Source organism: Leopardus geoffroyi, chromosome C3 (assembly GCF_018350155.1).
Source record: "Leopardus geoffroyi isolate Oge1 chromosome C3, O.geoffroyi_Oge1_pat1.0, whole genome shotgun sequence".
Lineage (NCBI taxonomy): Eukaryota > Metazoa > Chordata > Mammalia > Carnivora > Felidae > Leopardus > Leopardus geoffroyi.
Window position 1 is genome coordinate 148539707 of NC_059338.1, and position 18049 is coordinate 148557755.

Genomic DNA, 18049 nt, shown 5'->3' on the forward strand with positions numbered 1-18049 from the left:
TGTCTGTAGCTTACTCATAGATGTATTGTGTTTTGTTTCTAGTTTTAATGGTGAAGCCACCCAGGAAATACCACTTTATTGGTACCACGCATTAACCCACACGTAGGAAGAGGAGTGCTTCTTCTCTCTGGGGCAAAACTTCAGATTCAAAAGACATGGTCCCTAGAAAAACGCATGCACAAAGTTTTGCTTATAATTTCAAAAGGTTTGTCGATCTGGGTTCAAGACCTCCAGTACAAAGAACATGTACCATTGAAATGTGTCCTAATTTAAACATTAAGGCTGCTTTTGAAAACGTAGTCCAGAGGTGCCTGGGTGGCTCAGTCAGTTGAGCATCCGACTTCAACTCAGGTCATGATCTCACGGTTCAGGAGTTCGAGCCCTGCATCAGGCTCTATTCTGTCAGCTCAGAGCCTGGAGCCTGCTTCGGATTCTTTGTCTCCCTCTCTCTCTGCCCCTTCCCCGCTCGCACTCTGTCTCTCTCAAAAATAAATAAACATAAAAAAAAAAAAAATTAAAAAAAAAAAAGAAAATGTAGTCCAAATATTTTAATTTTTTAGTTAAATTTCCAAACCTTATTGAAGAATGTAAAGTCCAGAATTTTAAAAGACTTAAACTAAAATAAATCATTCTCTTTTAGAGAAAATATCCATATGCTCTCTGAAGAAAAACAGAGAATAATGCTGTTAGAACGAGTAAGTAAATTTCTTTCTTGAAATGCAGTGTTGACTGTGTTCGCGTTCATTTGGGACGCTGTTACAAAATGTTTATATTGAAAACATACCAGGTTGTGTTTATAAAGTTAGATCTTTTAAAAAGTGGTTACTTTTGCGATTAATGTTTTGAGAAATCCTGTCATTTTTTTTATTCAAGTGGCTAAATATTTGGTAATAGTATTCCAGGTCTGTTACTTGTCATTTCTTCCCAGTAAATGAAGTCTATATCCAAAAGAAGAAGATTGGTGGTCTTTATAAAATGAATATAGGGAATAATGGTTTTATTCAATAACAGTTCAGAATGCAACAAAAGATTATAAATAGGAACCCTCATGTATTTATTTCAAAAACAAGGTAAGTATTTTCTAGAAGTGGGCAAAAATAGAGTATGAATAATGAGATAAGTTAGGGGTTTTGTTTTTTGTGGTTTTTTTTTTGAGATTAATTGAAATTTTAAAAATATGGCAATGAGGGGTTTCCTCTCAATTGTACTATCAGGTTATATATAATTTTGATTCAGAGTTAACATATCCTTATTCATAGATCACTTTCATTCCTTGGGCTTTTAAGATTTTGCTCTTTTCAGGCTTAATCATCCAATAAGAATCCAAAGTCAGAATTCTATAACTTTGTGTTCTATCATGCATTCGTTTCTTATTAAAGGGTTGTGTGGTCACCTTTGTGAAATTCAGCTGGGGTGTGTGTTACAACTACAGAATCCTCCTCTTAGGCCAGACCTGTTCCTATCCCCCGGCTCCTCTCTATCCCCTAAGAGTCTTCGGGAATAGCTCCCAGCTATTTACTGCACATTTACAAGTTCCACAAGTAATTCTAATGCATATTAAACTTTGAGAACCCTCAGCTTAGGTAAATGTAACTAAAATTGTTCTAATTCTCTCTTAAGCCTGTAAATAATTAAAACAGTTGGAAAGGATCCATAAAAAAGAATATCCTCACTAACTTTTCATACTAGATCAGAACATTAATGTGAAGATGAAGGAAATTTGACAATTACGAAGTTTCAAGTAGAGAAGGTACAAGGGATAAACCACAGGTCCCTTTTTTTTTTTCTCCTGCAGACATTACAATTGAAAGAAGAAGAAAACAAGCGGTTAAATCAAAGACTGGTAAGTTATTTTTCTTGGCCAATAGATGTTAACATTTCAAAATGTTTTGCATTACATTTCATTATAAATACCGTCAGCAACATGTTTGGTTCGATGAATTTATTTCTGGTAGTTTCATTGGGCCGTGTGGGTCATTAATGACTTGGTTCTCAGAGAGGTGACCGTAGGTCAGAGGTGCCCTCCGTGGCAGTAGAACGGACAAAGCTGACTACCTTACTAATGTCACGTTAATATCAGTCAGCAAATTCAAGACCGTGTTTCCGGTGATTGATAAGCTATGATCACTTAGGATTCATGTATTTGTAATTACATGTATTTGTAACATCAAGTTGGGATTCTTAAGTCAGTAACTCTTTATAGTTAGAAGTACTTTTTATAGGCCTTTTGGAAATTAACATATTCACTCTTAAGGGTGCGTAATTAATACATTATGTCCGTTCACTTTTTTTTTTAAACTGAACATGTTTGATCCTGACACTTTGCATGATACCCTGTATAATCTTCTGAATTAATCTTGGCTTTACTCTAACCTGCAAACATATTGACCAATTACTTGAACAGTTATACAGTTGATCTTGCTTGTTTTAATAAGGCAGTTACTTCATTTTGCAAGTTCTAATAATTGTAAGTTATGAGGAAATAGGAATAATCTTAAGGCGTGTGTTCAGTACTTTTCAAAAGTTTTGATACTGATTAGAATTGAGCTTTTTAAAAACAGTATCTTGTAGGGAAACATCTGCTTTTCTTTCCTATACCTTTTTGAACAGCAAAAATTACATCTAAATTCTGTAGTCATTAGTCATATGGCCAATTAGTCTACAGTCATTATAGTCAATCATTAACTTATCACCCAGACAATCTTAAGTCTATTTGCTGTTTTTGTAAGTACAGCGAACCGTTGTTCAAAAAGACTGAGAAGAGTTGCCTGTCTCAGACATCATTCAACATGCTGTTTTATGCAGTATTTCCAATAGATTATAAGCTCTGTTTGGCAAGGGTTTTGTAGTCAGTTTTGTCTGTATTCATAGCACCTTCAGTAGTAACTGGTACACAGTTGATGCTTGGGAAGTGTTTATGAAAGAAGGAATTTTGCCCTTCAGATCCAGAGGACCCCACTCCCACCCAGAGAGGTGTCTCAATGTTAAGTATACTTTCATGTCAATTTACAACTGTTTTCACAGTGTTTTCTTAAATCTAAGACCTCGTTTATAATAAATATATGAAACACTTAAGCTTCTTAAAAAATCTAAATAAAATATGGTCCAGAAAATGGATGGCCAAACTTGCCTTCACTGGCAGTATGCAGACCATTTGGATGATTTTGATAATAAATTGCTGTCCTTTTAGGCCTTTCTGTTCATTATTTGTTATTGTTCTTTTTATTTTGTTTCAAACACTAATGAGACCCTTCGTTATTCCAGATAATGTTCAGAGAGCAATGGAAGAAATTCTGAGAATCAGAATTAGACTTAATAAGAGAAATCCACTTGTCTGTCCTTGATTTGTGCTACCCACTCTGCTTGGGAAGTGAAGGCATCTTTACCATCCTTTCTGGCCCTGAGACTGGGGGACACGTGCCCCATGTGTCATGTGATGGTGTCAGAAATGGATTAAAGCCCGCTTGAAGAGCGAGCCGTCCCAGCTGGGCTAAGGCAACAGCGCGTCAGCTCGCGTGTCGCGTCCCATTTTGTTCGTCATCAGGAGAGGAAATGGGTGACAGTCACACCTTTCCTCATTTAGCGCTTGCTCAGAATTGTGGGTTTTTAAACTGAAGCTTCTCAGAAGTTGCCTTGGACGTCAGAGAGGGACTTTACCGACTCTCAGAACTTTGTTCTCCGACCCACATTTCAGCCAGAGTAGCATTGTGTTTATTTGTTTTTCCAAGCTAGTGAGTCTTTGAGTAAGATTTTCCGGCAGAGTTTTTTGGTTTGTTCTTTTACCAGTAGATTTGAAACTGATGTGTTAGAATTGGCAAACTCTTCTCCAAAAATTGTTAATCTCTTTCCCTGTGATATTTTTAATATTAGCTATGGAATTACAAATAAAATATTCTATACGTAGTCTTTAATGCAGCCAAATTTGATTAAGAAAATAACATAAGTAAAAGTGTAGGTGAATTTGTCCACTGAAAATTATTGTTGAAGGAAAAGAATTACATTAATGAACCTTATGCTTGGACTCTTAAAAGCTGAGGCACAGATCTGAATGTGTGTGACATCGAGAGAAATTTTTGCAGCAAGGACCTAATAAATATATGTGGTGCTTTAATTGTGTAAATAGCTTTATGAACTGTCCATTTTTTTAGATGTCTCAGAGCATGTCTTCGGTATCCTCAAGGCATTCGGAAAAGATAGCTATTAGAGAGTAAGTATTTTATTTATATTTTCTCAAAGTTTTGCCTGTGAAATAGAGTCACTGATTTAGATAGTATTGGATTGTTCACAGAAATCTATTTCAGTGGCTGTAATCCTTCAGATTTCAGGTGCATTGAGCTGAGTGTTTTGTACTCATTGGTAGTAAAACATTTTCTATTAAAAGTAAAGGTTTTCTAAACTATTCTTGGAAACATTAGGATTACATTCAAAGCCATTCCGATTACAGCTTTAATTATCATTTGTACACAAATACTTCTGAAATCTTTTTGACTCCACTTTTCAGCTGATGCCACCTCTTTAAAAAAAATTTTTTTGCATTTATTTATTTTTGAGAGACAAAGACAGAGTACAAGTTGGGGAGGGGCAGGGAGAGAAGGAGACAGACAGAATGTGAACCAGGCTCCAGGCCCCGAGCTGTCGGCGCAGAGCCCAACGCGGGGCTCGAACTCACAAACCGCGAGATCGCGACCTGAGCCCAAGTCGGCCGCTCAACCGACTGAGGCCCCCAGGCACCCCCAGTGCCACCGCTTCTAAATCCTGTTGATCACCTTAGTCTTTTTCATTTTAGATCGGAGAGTCATTTCAGATAGGAGATTTCTTAAATTGCAGTGTTTCTGGTTTCTATTTTTCAGACTTCGTTGTAATTGATACACTACAGATTCATAATACACTATTAAATTTATCAGTTGAATTATTTCACAGACAGCCGTCCTGTTCCACATTACCTCACAGTAATATATTGGGTTTTGACACGGGCTGTTGGAAAGGAGGGTCTCCGTAATAAGGTTTTTGAAAAGCATTGTTAACAGCTCACAAACACTGGTTAGTCTTCTGGATTTTGTCTGTAATAGGTCTGTCAATGAAATTTTTGGTTGTCAGACGCCTGTGGTTACTGACCCTCATTAGAATGAAGATTCTTTTCTCAGTGATTTGAAAGGGCTAAATGGTATCTGCTTTTATGTATCAGCTGTATGTCAAGTCAGATCCAGGGTTGGGCCTTTCAAAGATTAGAATGGGATGAGCTTTATGAAAAAGAAAAAAAACTGCCTGGGAGAGGCCCTATCTGCCTTTTTAAAGATGTTCTGGTGTTTAGCCAAAACAGTGCCTGCCACATCCTGTGAGGCGGGCACCGAGGGTTTGTAGGATAAGCAATTAATGAATAAAAAACTGTTCTCTTTTCAAAGCTTTCCCAGTGATTCTGATGATTTATCAGGTGCAAGACCTACAGAATTAAATGATCGTGGCAAGTGTGAAACCCAAGATTAACTTTCCTTGTTTTTTTTTTTTTTTATTAAGTTTTTTAATTCGATTTCCTGTATAGTTAACGTACAGTGTTACCTTAGTTTCGGGTGTGCAACATAGTATTTCAGCAACTGTGTACGTTACTCAGTTACTCAGTGCTCAACATGATAAGTGTACTTACTCTTAATCCATCCCCACCCCCCTCCCCTCCGGTAACCACTGCTCTGTTCAGCATAGTACTGGAAGTCCCGGCCACAGCAGTCAGACAGCAAAACGAAATAAAAGGCATCCAGCTCTGCAAGGAAGACGTATTACTTCCGCTATTTGCAGATGAGATGATACTACATCAAGAAAACCCTAAACCCTCCACTAAAACACTGCTAGACTGAGAGAGAAATTCCGTGAGGCCGCAAGATTAGCCTTCAAGGCCTGTTCATATTTTGAACATTTTGAAAACTGATTCTGAAGAGAGCATCACTTGGAGCCTATGGGCAGCCACACCCACTTCCTTCTTTCCTCACTCCGTGTTTCAGGCCTCACCCTAAAGCAGTCATTTCCACCGTCTTGTTTAAGCCTGATTAAGTACATGAACTGAACACTGCTGGGCTTTCTTTCAAACAGAAGAGCACTGTACCCAGAGACAGAAATAGCAGATGGCACGTAGTGTGAGTGGAAGATAAAGGATGAACATCTTCTTCCTGTGACTAGATGACCGGGGCGGGGGGGGGGGGGGGGGGGTCGGGGGGGGGGTCTCCCCCGTCATTCAAGCATTTGTTTTGTTTTGGTTTGTTTTTCTAAACAATAGGTAGTGTTTGATACTTGAATATAGGGCTGAACACTGCAGAATATATGCTTGAAGTTTTCAGAAGAGTGCGGCAGTGACTCTTCAGGGCAATAAATTACCTCCCTTTCTTCAGTTTTCAGGTGGGAGATTTGGTGCTCATCATCCTAGACGAGCGCCATGACAATTACGTGTTATTTACCGTTAGTCCAACCTTGTATTTCCTGCATTCGGAGTCTCTGCCTGCCCTGGATCTGAAACCAGGTGAGGGTGGTAAGTGTCACATCCGGAACCACACTAGCGAAGCTGGAGCGCACGCAGTATGTCAGAGGTTTTCCCCTCCTGTCTAATCCTAACAGAATTACATCACTCAGACGGAACTCTGCTTAAGACGTTTTTGTTTTTGTTTTGTTTCTGTTTTGTTTTTGTTTGGTTTCGTTTTTTCGTTTTGTTTTTGCTGTTGTTGCTGTTGTATAAAATCTGCATTATCCAGATTATTTTCCAGGATTCTACTGACAGTTCGAAAATAGAGTGGATTTAATGAGATTGGATCAGATATACCCTAGCAGAGGCAGAATTATATTGCCAAAATTCTCATACACATGCAGCCTATTTTAGCTTAGTACACACTCATTTGTCTATAAAGGCAGTAAAGACCAGTTTTAGAAAAAAAGTTCTCCAGTTGTAAAATGCCTTTTCTATCCGACTTACCATCTTACGTTCTTCCTTTTTTTTTCTTTCATTAAACTTTTCAATACTTACTGGTTTTTTTTGGCTTTTTTAAAAAAACTTTGTTAAAATATACTAAATTACAGTGTCTATTGTCTATTGCTTTGATCTTTAAAAGAGAATAGATACCTTGGGATACTTAGCTTCAATAGGATTATTAAAGTACAGGAATATATGCCCATTACAACTGATGTGTCCGTGTGGAATGACCTACCAACATGGGCAAATACCAATTCTTGAATTAGGCCACTGTCACATGATCACTCCATCATGGCTGTTGGTGATGGGTTATACAGAAATGTGCACGGACTTGTACAGTTTTCGTAGAACCTTGAAAAATGAGAAGATAAGCTTACAACGTGCTGATTTTGTGCCTTGAAAACAACGCTGTATTTTTTTTCGATTTTCTGGGGTTTTTTTCATTTCTTTGAATTTTTTTATTTGAAAATGATTCTGAAATTTACCAAAAAGTTGCACAAGTACCAGCGTTTAAAAAAACAAAAAAAGGACCTATAGACCTTTACAGATTCACCTGTTGTTAACATTTTGTCCCATTTGTTTTAGTCTACGTGTGTATGTCTGAATGTATAAATGCATAAATATACACAAACGTGTGTATTTTTGTTTCCAGAACTATAAGGGCCTAAGTTGTATCATGGATCTTTAAAAATTTCAGTGTGCCTTTCCCAAGAGTCGGAGGGTTAGTGTTTAAATCTAGGAAACACTTCCTGTGTACCCTTAGAGGTCACAGTGCACGTGACCACGTGAAGGGCTGTCACAAGTCTTGGAGAAAAGAATTTAACAGTCTTACTTTACCAAGGAGCTCTACCCTCCTGACCCCCACCCCACCCCCACTTTTTTAAAGAAATCCAAAATACTAGAGTGTTTTTATGCCCTTGACAGCGGGACCCATTACTCCTCAGACATAAAACATAAGCATTCAGTTTTAGGTCATTCTTTTCAGAAATCACGCATTATCTGTGAAGTACTGAATTACTCTGTAGAGCATTTTCCATTTCTGATAGTTCATTCATGATATCCTTCATTTATATCCTGCCAAACTATGTTTAGGGAATAAAAATCAGATTTGTCTTCTCTTGGGAATCTCAGGCTTTAGCCTAAGCAGATCATTTATTGACCCAATACTTTGGAAATCAACTCTTTTATTAGCTTCTCTTTTAATGAATTTAAAAATGAAATGAGTACTCTCCCTTTCTTAGCTTGTCTCACTTTGGCTCTTTGAGGATTAGCTTTTCATCCTGTCTCCTCCCTCATTTTCCGTCTCCCCCCGCATTTTCCATCTCCCCTTCACACAAGCACCGCCCTTCCGGGCTTTGCCTCTTAACCCGTTAGCCCTTAATCGTTATTTATTGTGCACCAACCATGTTACCACTGCCGTGCCAGGCGCTGTGCGGGACAGATATGACACAGGCTCCTACCCTTGAGCACTGACGTTAAAAGCACCACCACCCCCCCACCCCCCGACCCCCCCCCCCCAAAGGCAGTGCTTTGCTTTGAACCTAGAAGATAAATTTTGTCTGAATAACTGTCTGCTTTCAGAAATAGAAATGGTCATCTTCATTAGCATTTCGGTAGATGGCACTGTTGAGCTAATTTAGAATTCCTAGATTTATTTGTTCATGATTTGTACTTAGATTATTTGTAGTTCTTGAACTTTTATTAGTTCTGTGATTTGCTTTACCATCTATATTTAGTGAGGAAAGTTAAAATCAATGGCTGAAAAGTAAAATGATTCCATTTCTGTTTCAGAAAACATTTTGTTTTTTAGGGATTTCAGTTTTAAGAGTCTTACACCTTTTTTCACTTCTGAGAACTTTATTTGTCTGTTTTGATTCTGGCAGTTAATGTTTTCATGAGTAATTATAACTACTTTTAAAAAGAAACTCACACTTTCGTTCACTAGCTTCAGGTGCATCTCGAAGACCCTGGGTACTCGGAAAAGTAATGGAAAAGGAATACTGTCAAGCCAAAAAGGTAAAAACTACATCAGATAATATAAACCTAGGAATCATAAGGAAGATTCAGATTCACGTACTCCTTTACACAGAAATTGTTAATAGGGCAGTGGTTGGGTTTTAGCTCACTGGATCGAGTTAGGCCTAGTTAGGCCTTGAGTTTAAGGAGTGTGAGTACGAACCAGGAGTTTTATAAGGATTTGTTATTTCTCTTTAGAGAGTAGACATGGATAGATGATTACCAACAACTCATCAGCCTGTACATGAAAACTACTACGCTCTTCTGTTCTGTGACTATCCAGTTATTAGTGTTTTCGTGTGCGAAGAAAGAACACGTAGCATAACTGATGATTGAGTACGTCTGTTTGTAGGCAGAGTCGTTTTCTTATTTTCATATGCTATCCCGCGGAAAGGAAGATCACGTGAACTGTCTGATGGCTGAACACGTACCTGACTGTAGTGTCAGCAGTGTCGACACCGTAGAGTCGGTGGAATCTACCGAACGGTTTGGGGCCTCTCTGCTCCAAAGCACTGATGGAACCTAAACTGTGTACTGACAGTTCTTCCGGTACGAAATCGTGACCTGTGGCTCCGTTTGTACCGTATTGTTGAGCAATGATTACCAGCTCTTCCTTCCATCGATGTTAGTGGTTCCGTGTACTCTCAGCCTGGGGAGGGGCGGGTCTTGGGCACTTTGGTAAAGACTTCTGCTCGCCCGTGCTCCCCAGCCCCCAGTACTCTCACACCGAGTAGTACGATCGGACACGCCTGTGTGGTTTGGTTTTAACCATTGAAGTCATTCCTCCTCTTTTCTTCTTAGGCACAAAACCGATTCAAGGTTCCTCTGGGGACAAAGTTTTACAGAGTGAAAGCTGTGTCATGGAATAAGAAAGTATAACTTAAGGAAGAAATCAAACGTTCTGTGACACCTTCCTGATCTGTCCTACAGTGCTTACTCATCACTCCAAAAACAGCAGGCCGTCTTTTTATACAGAGGTCGCCGTGACAATACACTTCACTGGTGTATATCACTTCCTTTTTAACTGGCTACGTTTTAGGAACAATAAATTCATCAAAAGCCTTGGCTGACTTAAAATGGTTTTGTTTTTGTTTTTTTTACCCAAATAACTAGAAATGCGGACCAAAGTAGTTCATTTTCTCAAAGGGCATACCCTGCATTGTGGCTTACGGTGAGCCATATTAATTGCCTGTTACATATACATTAGCTTGGACTTAGATAGTAAATGTTAGCTCTTATTACCAGCATTTGTCCTTTTGTGAAATCAATATCAGAAAACTTGCACTCTGAAACACATTCTTTATAAAATGTATAAATTCTTCAGAACTATTTAAAGAGGAGTGTTACTGCATGCAGATAATCATAACTTTGAGTTTGCGTCTGTAGATTACTAAAGCAAATTGTTTCATTTATTTTTTTAAATGCCCTTTGACGTTTCAAAATAAAAACTTGCCATTTGATCGACTGATGTTAAGGCCAGCCGTAATCAGCAGTCTTCAAAAGCACTTTGAACAGCGGCCACCTGGGTTCTACGGGGAAGCGTGTGTGCTCTTGACCGTTTCAAACGCGGCACTCAAAACCTTCCCAGCCTCTTTTGATTTGGGTTGGAAATAATCCTGTTGATGAAATCGTAATCCATGGTTTGAGTTCAGAAAAAGCATATTCATTGTACATTAACCATTTAGAGGTCATTTAAATAACAAAATATTGTATTGTAAAAGACATGTAGAATTTTAAAACAATAAAGATTTGAACCTGTAAATGTGTGTGCCTTTTAAAGAAGGATGCATTTTTAATATATTCGAGTGATTGCTGGGAAGTGTGAAAAACTTGTTCTGTATCATATCGAAAGAGAAACATGTTTATTACAAAAATGTTCTTTAACTATATACTATGTAACAGGGTAAAACAGTGTTCTGTAGAATAGAATTGTGTAAACTCGATATTTAGACAAATTGCTACGGAGCAAAGGTATTTACATGAGTTAGTTGAGTTGGATGAGGCTTGTTTCAGGTTTGTTGCTAGAGAACGATAATAAAATGATTCTTTTTCAGAAAATATTTAATTTCTTCCTAAAAATAAGTTAAATATTTTTTTAAATATGTATATCTAATAGTACAGAAAATGGAATAAACACCATAGTGTATAGAAAACTGAATTTGACAACATATTAATGAATAAATGAACAAATGATTTCACATGTTTCTATTCAGTCCTTCCATGACCTCTCAGGGCAAAGAATACCAAAGCGATAAACTGCCGTATCTCCAGAGCGGTTTTGTTAAGCAGATTTGGTTGGGTCTGAATGAATCTGCCAGGTGGGCCATTTTGACTGACTGGGTGCCTCTCACACATAGAAATACGTGGTCGTTGTGCTGTGGAACCGCCGTGGCCTGACACACGACGTGGAAGCCATCCCATTGACGCTGCTCTTTCATGGATTTTGTCACTTACCGTTTTCTTCCATCCTGTTTTATAGCCATCCCATCGGTGTTCACGTGTCCCTTTATAAAGCACATGGAGAGAAAATGCAGTTTTCTTTGTTAAAAAGAGAAACGGAACCTGGCAAAACTCTTGGAGTTCTTCCCTTTGTATGGTTACGGTCAGTGTACTGAGCGTTTGGGCATCAGAACCCCTGAGTTCCATCTCGATCTAACCTTCACTTTGGGCGACGTGCATTAACTGTGAACCTCAGTTTTCTCCCTAGATGGGATGGTAGGACCTACCTCGTAAGGTTATTTTGAAGGTTAAGTGATGAAGTTAATAAACCTATAAAGTGCTATGAACAATTTTAAAAACATTAAGTATTCAATAAACATGAGGTATTATAAAGATTTTTTGCATAATCAAAGCCTGTTACATTCATTACCCAATCTCTCATAGAAACGTAGCTTGCTTTATTACAAGAATCATGCTTAAATCATTTTATTGCAAGTAAAACTTAAGCACACATGGATTATGTGGATAATTTTACTGATTTTCGCAAAGATACCTCTGCATATGCTAAGAACAGAAGGAGCAAAAAGTATGTAAACTTTCGTTTTTATTTTTTAAATTATCATGGTGTCAAACATGCCTATGCTTTCAAAACAGCGAACCCTCTCCCAAGCCCCTGTTCTGTTTCCCAGTTGTGTCACCTAGAGGTATACTTTTTAGCTTATAAGTGCCAAATAATACTATACTGCGATTATCTTGATAAATAATTTATCGATTTACTTTCTTATATGACATTTTAGCTATTTCGTAAGAACTGTCTCTGCTGTTTTTCCAGTAATTTACTATGTTACTTTCCAGCTGGTTCACGAGCATTTACGTTATCATGACTCTCTGCTGTTTGCTGAGCAAAGTCGTGAACTACGATTACGTTTCTTTTCATGTACAGCCCACAGCCTTTACTAAGAGCTTTTCTACTGGGTTTTGTTTTTGTTTTTGTTTTTTTTTCTTCTTGTGCTATTGTGGTGTGATTGCCACAACTGATGTCTTCAAGTGCTGCTTCGTATTTTATTTCGTCAAGTCGCGTTTCCCAGAGACGTGCGTTCTGGAACCATCTCTCCCCATGCCTCGTTATACACGGCCAGAATGAACTAATTCTCACTTGGAGTGTTTCTTCGAAACTTTCAGCCAGAGGCACACATTTGTTTTGCCGCCGCAAAACTGGTCATCTTTCCAGCTCAGGAGCAGTTTCCCTACCTTCCCAGCCTTGGTGGTTGGGCCGCGCCAACCGTTAGGCTTTTGTTGTGGCAGCACCGCGCTCTTGGTCCCGATCTCTGGGTCAAGTGCCCATTGTTGCGTCACTGTTCATTCCAGACCCGGTACTCGCTCACGTGGCTGCGGGCATCTGTTGACTCCGCTCAGGCGGGACGCTCTGTGACGCCTTCACGCGAGTGTCTGAAGGCTAGTTAGGGCTGTCCTCGGGGATGCTTCGGCTCCCCTTGTGGCCTGTCCTAATATCCTGGGGTTCTAAGCTGTGGCAACAGCATTCCTAAAAGAGAGGCAGCAAAAGTCAGACGCTTGGGAGTCCAATTAGGCCACTTGTCTTTTGGTCAGACTAACAGAACCCACTGAGATTGCAAGTGTAGGAGTGGTGGGGGGGGGGGGGGGGGAATTGTCTTTTTTAAACCACCACAGTTCTTTCTGAAGTTGGGTGCAAAGCAGCCGTTGCCCTTTAATATTTAGAAAGAGTTATGGATCGCCTCGGGTTTTTTGTTGTTTTTTTTTTTTTTTTAGAATGTGATTTAGTGATGTCTAAAGCCACAAAACTGTAGGTAATCCTTTAAAATAATTTCCATAAATATGTCTTTTACTTACTAGCGAAACCTGGAAGCAGTTAAAACTTACTGTCCACCAATCGATAGCTTTTATTAGTCATATTCTCAGAATATAAGCAAGCCATCTTTGGCCAATTTTTGAACATACTCTTAGATGATTTATCATCTTTGTAAGGTGGAAATTCTTTCAAACAATTCTTAACATAGTGGTAATGAGACTCTGCAGTCAGCTGAAAGCTATTTGGTTTACATACTTCTTAGGTGTCTCACACTTGGAGGCCATTAGACTGAGCGCCACCTGTTCCGTTCCTGCCTTAAAATAAATAAGTCTTACTGGCAACACCAGTCCTCGTGTTGTGGAAACAAGTGGCCAGTGTCAGTGTGACAAAATGCAAGATCGGTTCCCTGTGTGCTCTCATCAAAGCAGTAACTGCCCCACGCGGAAGATACCCGGTGATGCCTCTCGATTCGGTGTCCGTGCCCCCCCGTGAAAACGCTGTGCTCCTAAACCATTTTCATAGATGTCACCCTTTCCTTCTGCCTCAGAGCAGGTGCTAGGCCTGCAAGACGGAAGAATCCCTCTGTGCTCACTCTCACTATAATCTGGGCAATTCGGGAGTTTCCGACACTCGCAGGGTGAGAAAAATCTTTACCACTTTTACGGGTGGCTTCCGAAAGGTCTCCAGCTTTGTGGACGCTCATAGCAAAGATGCGTCTGACCGTCTAATTCCCAGTTGGTGGTGTAATACTCCTCTCTCGGACTGATTTGGAAATGCCACCCGCGAAGTCCTCCACCCGTCCGTGAATAGCTAATGCAGGTGTCACTTGTAATGTCTTTGGAATTCCGCTGTACCGGTGACTGTCTGCCTAACCAGTCCAAGCCTCTAAGGCGAACTGCTCAGTGTCTTGAAGAGTTCTTAACTCCCACGAGTGTCAAGCCGAATCTCACGAGCGTGTAAGATGCCTGAGTTCTCAGCAATTCCAGTTATAATCAGATACTACAAGTTTACCTCTTTATCCAACCTGTTTAGAATTATGAATTCTGGGGGCCTCCCGGGGGGCTCAGTCGGTTAAGCAGCCAACTCTTAATGTTGACTCAGGTTGTGATCTCACAGTTGGTGAGATCGAGCCCCACGTCAGGCTCTGGGCTGACAGCGTGGAGCCTGCTTGGGATTCTCTCTCTGCCCCTCCCCCGTGCATTTTCTCTCTCTTTTTTGTCTCTCTCAATAAACATTTTTTAAGAGGTGTCCCATACATGTAGGTATCAACTTTGAAAACAGGTTAGACATGGCCTAGTAGAAATGTATGCTTTGGCCTTCTGTTTCATGCCACCATAGACATAACTAAATCCTTGCAAATACCACATTTTCATGAATATTCTTCAAGGTTAGCCTGAGGCACTGAATACAAGAAACCATGAGTGAGCAACTTTTTCAACTGTGGCCATTTTGTACTCTGGAAATCCTGCCAGAAGACTTTTTTTTTAAGTAGGCTGCATGCACAGGGTGGAGGCCAGTGCAGGGCTTGAACTCACAACCCTGAGGTCAAGACCTGAGCTGAGATCCGGAGTCAGCTCAGGCACTGAGCTACCCAGGCACCCCCAGAGGACTCTTTTTTTTTTTTTTAATCTTTATTTTTTGAGAGAGAGAGAGAGACAGCACGTGAGCAGGAGAGGAACAGAGAGAGAAGGAGACACAGAACCCGAAGCAGGCTCCAGGCTCCGAGCTGTCAGCACAGAGCCCAATGCGGGGCTCGAACCCACGAACTGCGAGATCATGACCTGAGCGGAAGTCGGACGCTCAACCGACTGAGCCACCCAGGCGCCCCGTTTCCCAGAGGGCTCTTAACAGCACTACAAGCAACTGTGCATAATTTAAAGTATTTTTAATTGCCTGACGAATAGCATCGTCATTATATAATAGCTTTCAAAAATTCTGCGAGAATTTTGTCGTCGCTCATCCTGACATGCGTGGGGATCGGGAGCGCCAGACAAGTCACGGTCCAACTTTGGTACCTGCTGTTTCCCAAGGCACCTTCACGTTGGTGAGGACTGTGAACAATTGTGTACTCCTTGAAACATCAGAGAGAGAGGCTTTCAAACAAGTTCCAATGTATTGAATAACTGGCTATTTGCTATTATCTATAGAGTATTTCCGGTTCAGATAGTTGAAATCTCACACCACGAACTAAGTGATAATTACTAGTCACAACAGCATGAGATGGGTTCGGGTTGTGTAACTAGAACGTCAAGAAGAAATCTCTCCGCTTTCACAGCACATCAAAGTTGTCCTCTTACTCCTTAAATTACTCATCGCCTCACAGGCAGGCCTATGTGGCTCCGTCTTCTAAATATCTTTCCCCAAACTGTTTCCCAATAAATAAATGAGTGCATCGATAGCACTAGCTTTTCCATGTCTTTGTATGAAGGCAGGCCATGGTCGTGGAGGTGTGATTCTGGTTTACAACAAACCCATTGGCCTTTGTGGTAGTAATATAGTTAGTTGCCAAGGGAACAGAGTGCACTAACATGAATTCCTCGTCTCGTGGGATGCAGAATTACCAAAATGGAGCCCGGTGAGCCAGAAATTGGAGCACGTTTTGACCGTCGGGTAGCCATGGCGGTTCAGCTGTCGGCGTGTAACGTTCTCGATGCTCCTCACCCCTCGCGCAGTCGTCCCCAGCTGCGTCTCCCAGCTTCCTCTTTCCATCCCCCTGCAGTAGTCGTGCTGCCTTTTTCAGTTGTTCAGGTGTTAGCTTTTTAAAAAGTGTAACCACGTTCTGGTCACGTTTCTGTGAGACTACCACCAAATCCATGTTGCCTTGACGGGACTTAATGTTTTAAAATCCCAGGGGCGCATGGGTGGCTCAGTCGGTTGAGCCTCCAGCTCTGGATGTTGGCTCAGGTCATGATCTCACGGTCATGGGGCTCTGTGCTGAGTGTGGAGTCTGCCTGGGATTCTCTTTATCCCTCTGCGCATCTAGATTTCCTCCCCATATATGTTCTTTGTAGTGTTTATTAGAATAAGCTAACCTGGATGGAAATACCCAGGATTTTATACAAATCTTGAATATCCCAACAATTTAGGCATACTAAAATATCTCCCCCATGCTCACCACCCTATTATTTCCAATTGTTTTAATTACACAGCTTGTCATTAAAAGGTTATGATTAGAATGACGTTCAGAAAGTCTCCATTAAAGTTGACATCAAGATGACTCTGTGTATTCATGTAACAGTAAACTCCAGAAGTTTTATTTTGGTTAGAAGGACCAAAGCAAAATGCCTCCTAACGCACTTGTGGCATTCTTTAAAGGGCTGCAATTGTGAATTGGGGGTTGGCTAATATCAGTGAATTTAGTAAAGTCACTTTGCACAGCATTCGCTCACAAGTTCTTTGCAAAGTTCTTGGGGAGCCCATCTACTCAAGGTTACTGTAATAACAAAATTGGATGTTGGCTGAAAGTGGTGAGTGGTCACTGTGGCCCTCTCCTGGCGGAAGTTCTAGAAATTACTGTAAGAGCACAAGCGTAGCTTAGAAGGATATAGTTCGTTAGCGACAAGAAGCGTGTTGACTGTTGTGCAATAAGCCTCTTATATTAGTATGAACCTACTGGTCTACACGAAGTACTCCACGTTTTCAAAGACCACGCTTAAGAAACCAAGAGTCTGCAGGGTTGACTTTTGTCACTCCATCTGAATTTAGCCTTTGTCCTTGAAACAACTACGCCTTTGCTCTAAGGAAAAATCCTGAACTTTATCCAATCGGGTCAACCAGTCACACTTAACCCATAGGCCACAAGGATGCGAGGCCGAATCAGATAACATACCAGTGACGCACGCTGAGGGCAACAGAAGCTGTCTGCAGTGCTTGTGGTCTAGTACCTTCTGTTCGTGGTGGAATTTCAGGACTGCACTTTGCCCAAGTTTATCTTTAGTCCCACATCATCAATATCCACAGTTGAGCCTCAAAAATGCATGACTTGAACATAGCCCTCCTTATTCATGGGGTAAGTCTTTTCAATGTAAACATCTAGAGAGCTTGTTTCCTCTGGAAAATTCCAGTGTTTTGTGCAGATCCTGCTGCTTACTTAGACTTGTAGGTAGGATACCATGTGATATTCTGACAAGGGGCAGAAGGCTTCTAGTGTTTAAAACTGGGTTCAAATACGACCTCCGAAGTAAATTGCTGGCTAACCTATGTAACTTCTTTTTTTAGCCTCAGATGTCCTGTAGGAATTTCTTTTATCTAAGAAATAAACCTTACAGTGTGTTGTGAATCGTCACAATGGGAGAAAGTGAGTGAAAGTATTCTGCTTACTGAAGAGTGATGAACAAATATTTATACATGCCTAGAAAGACTTTTCAAAGATTCCATATACTTTTAGTTACTTTTTTTTTTTTTTAACACTTCTTATTTATTTTTGAGAGACAGAGAGAGAGCATGAGCAGGGGAGGGGCAGAGAGAGAGGGAGACACAGAATCCGAAGCAGGCTCCGGGCTCCGAGCTGTCGGCACAGAGCCTGGCGTAGGGCTTGAACCCACAAACTGTGAGATCATGACCTGAGCCAAAGTCGGACGCTTAACCGACTGAGCCCCCAGGCGCCCCGTCTGTGTACTTTTTAAACACTAATTAGAAGTGGCAGAGTGGTCTTTCTAGGCTTCTACGTCAATGCTATTGTTATTCACTGTACAAACAAGGGGCAGATAAGCCCATCCTAACCCCCGCCCACCACCAACACCACACAAAAGTTAAACCACGGCACCTCAGAGAGCAGACGACAGCCATGATATATTTAGGGATACAAAGAGGAACCC

General features: G+C 40.5%; 1 protein-coding gene across 2 annotated transcripts in view; it reads left to right on the forward strand.

Annotated features, from left to right (window-relative positions):
• RB1CC1 (RB1 inducible coiled-coil 1) overlaps positions 1 to 11163 on the forward strand; it is a 93276-nt gene extending 82113 nt beyond the window's left edge. The window contains exons 19-24 of one of the 2 annotated variants that reach the window (XM_045455331.1): positions 641 to 695; positions 1796 to 1843; positions 4149 to 4207; positions 6378 to 6514; positions 8895 to 8965; positions 9767 to 11163. In XM_045455331.1, the coding sequence (XP_045311287.1) occupies positions 641 to 695; positions 1796 to 1843; positions 4149 to 4207; positions 6378 to 6514; positions 8895 to 8965; positions 9767 to 9844 (448 nt within the window). In that variant the 3' untranslated portion in view covers positions 9845 to 11163. The remainder of the gene's footprint in view (positions 1 to 640; positions 696 to 1795; positions 1844 to 4148; positions 4208 to 6377; positions 6515 to 8894; positions 8966 to 9766) is intronic. The other variant, XM_045455333.1, reaches the window with a different exon arrangement.
• The last annotated feature ends 6886 nt before the right edge of the window (positions 11164 to 18049 follow it).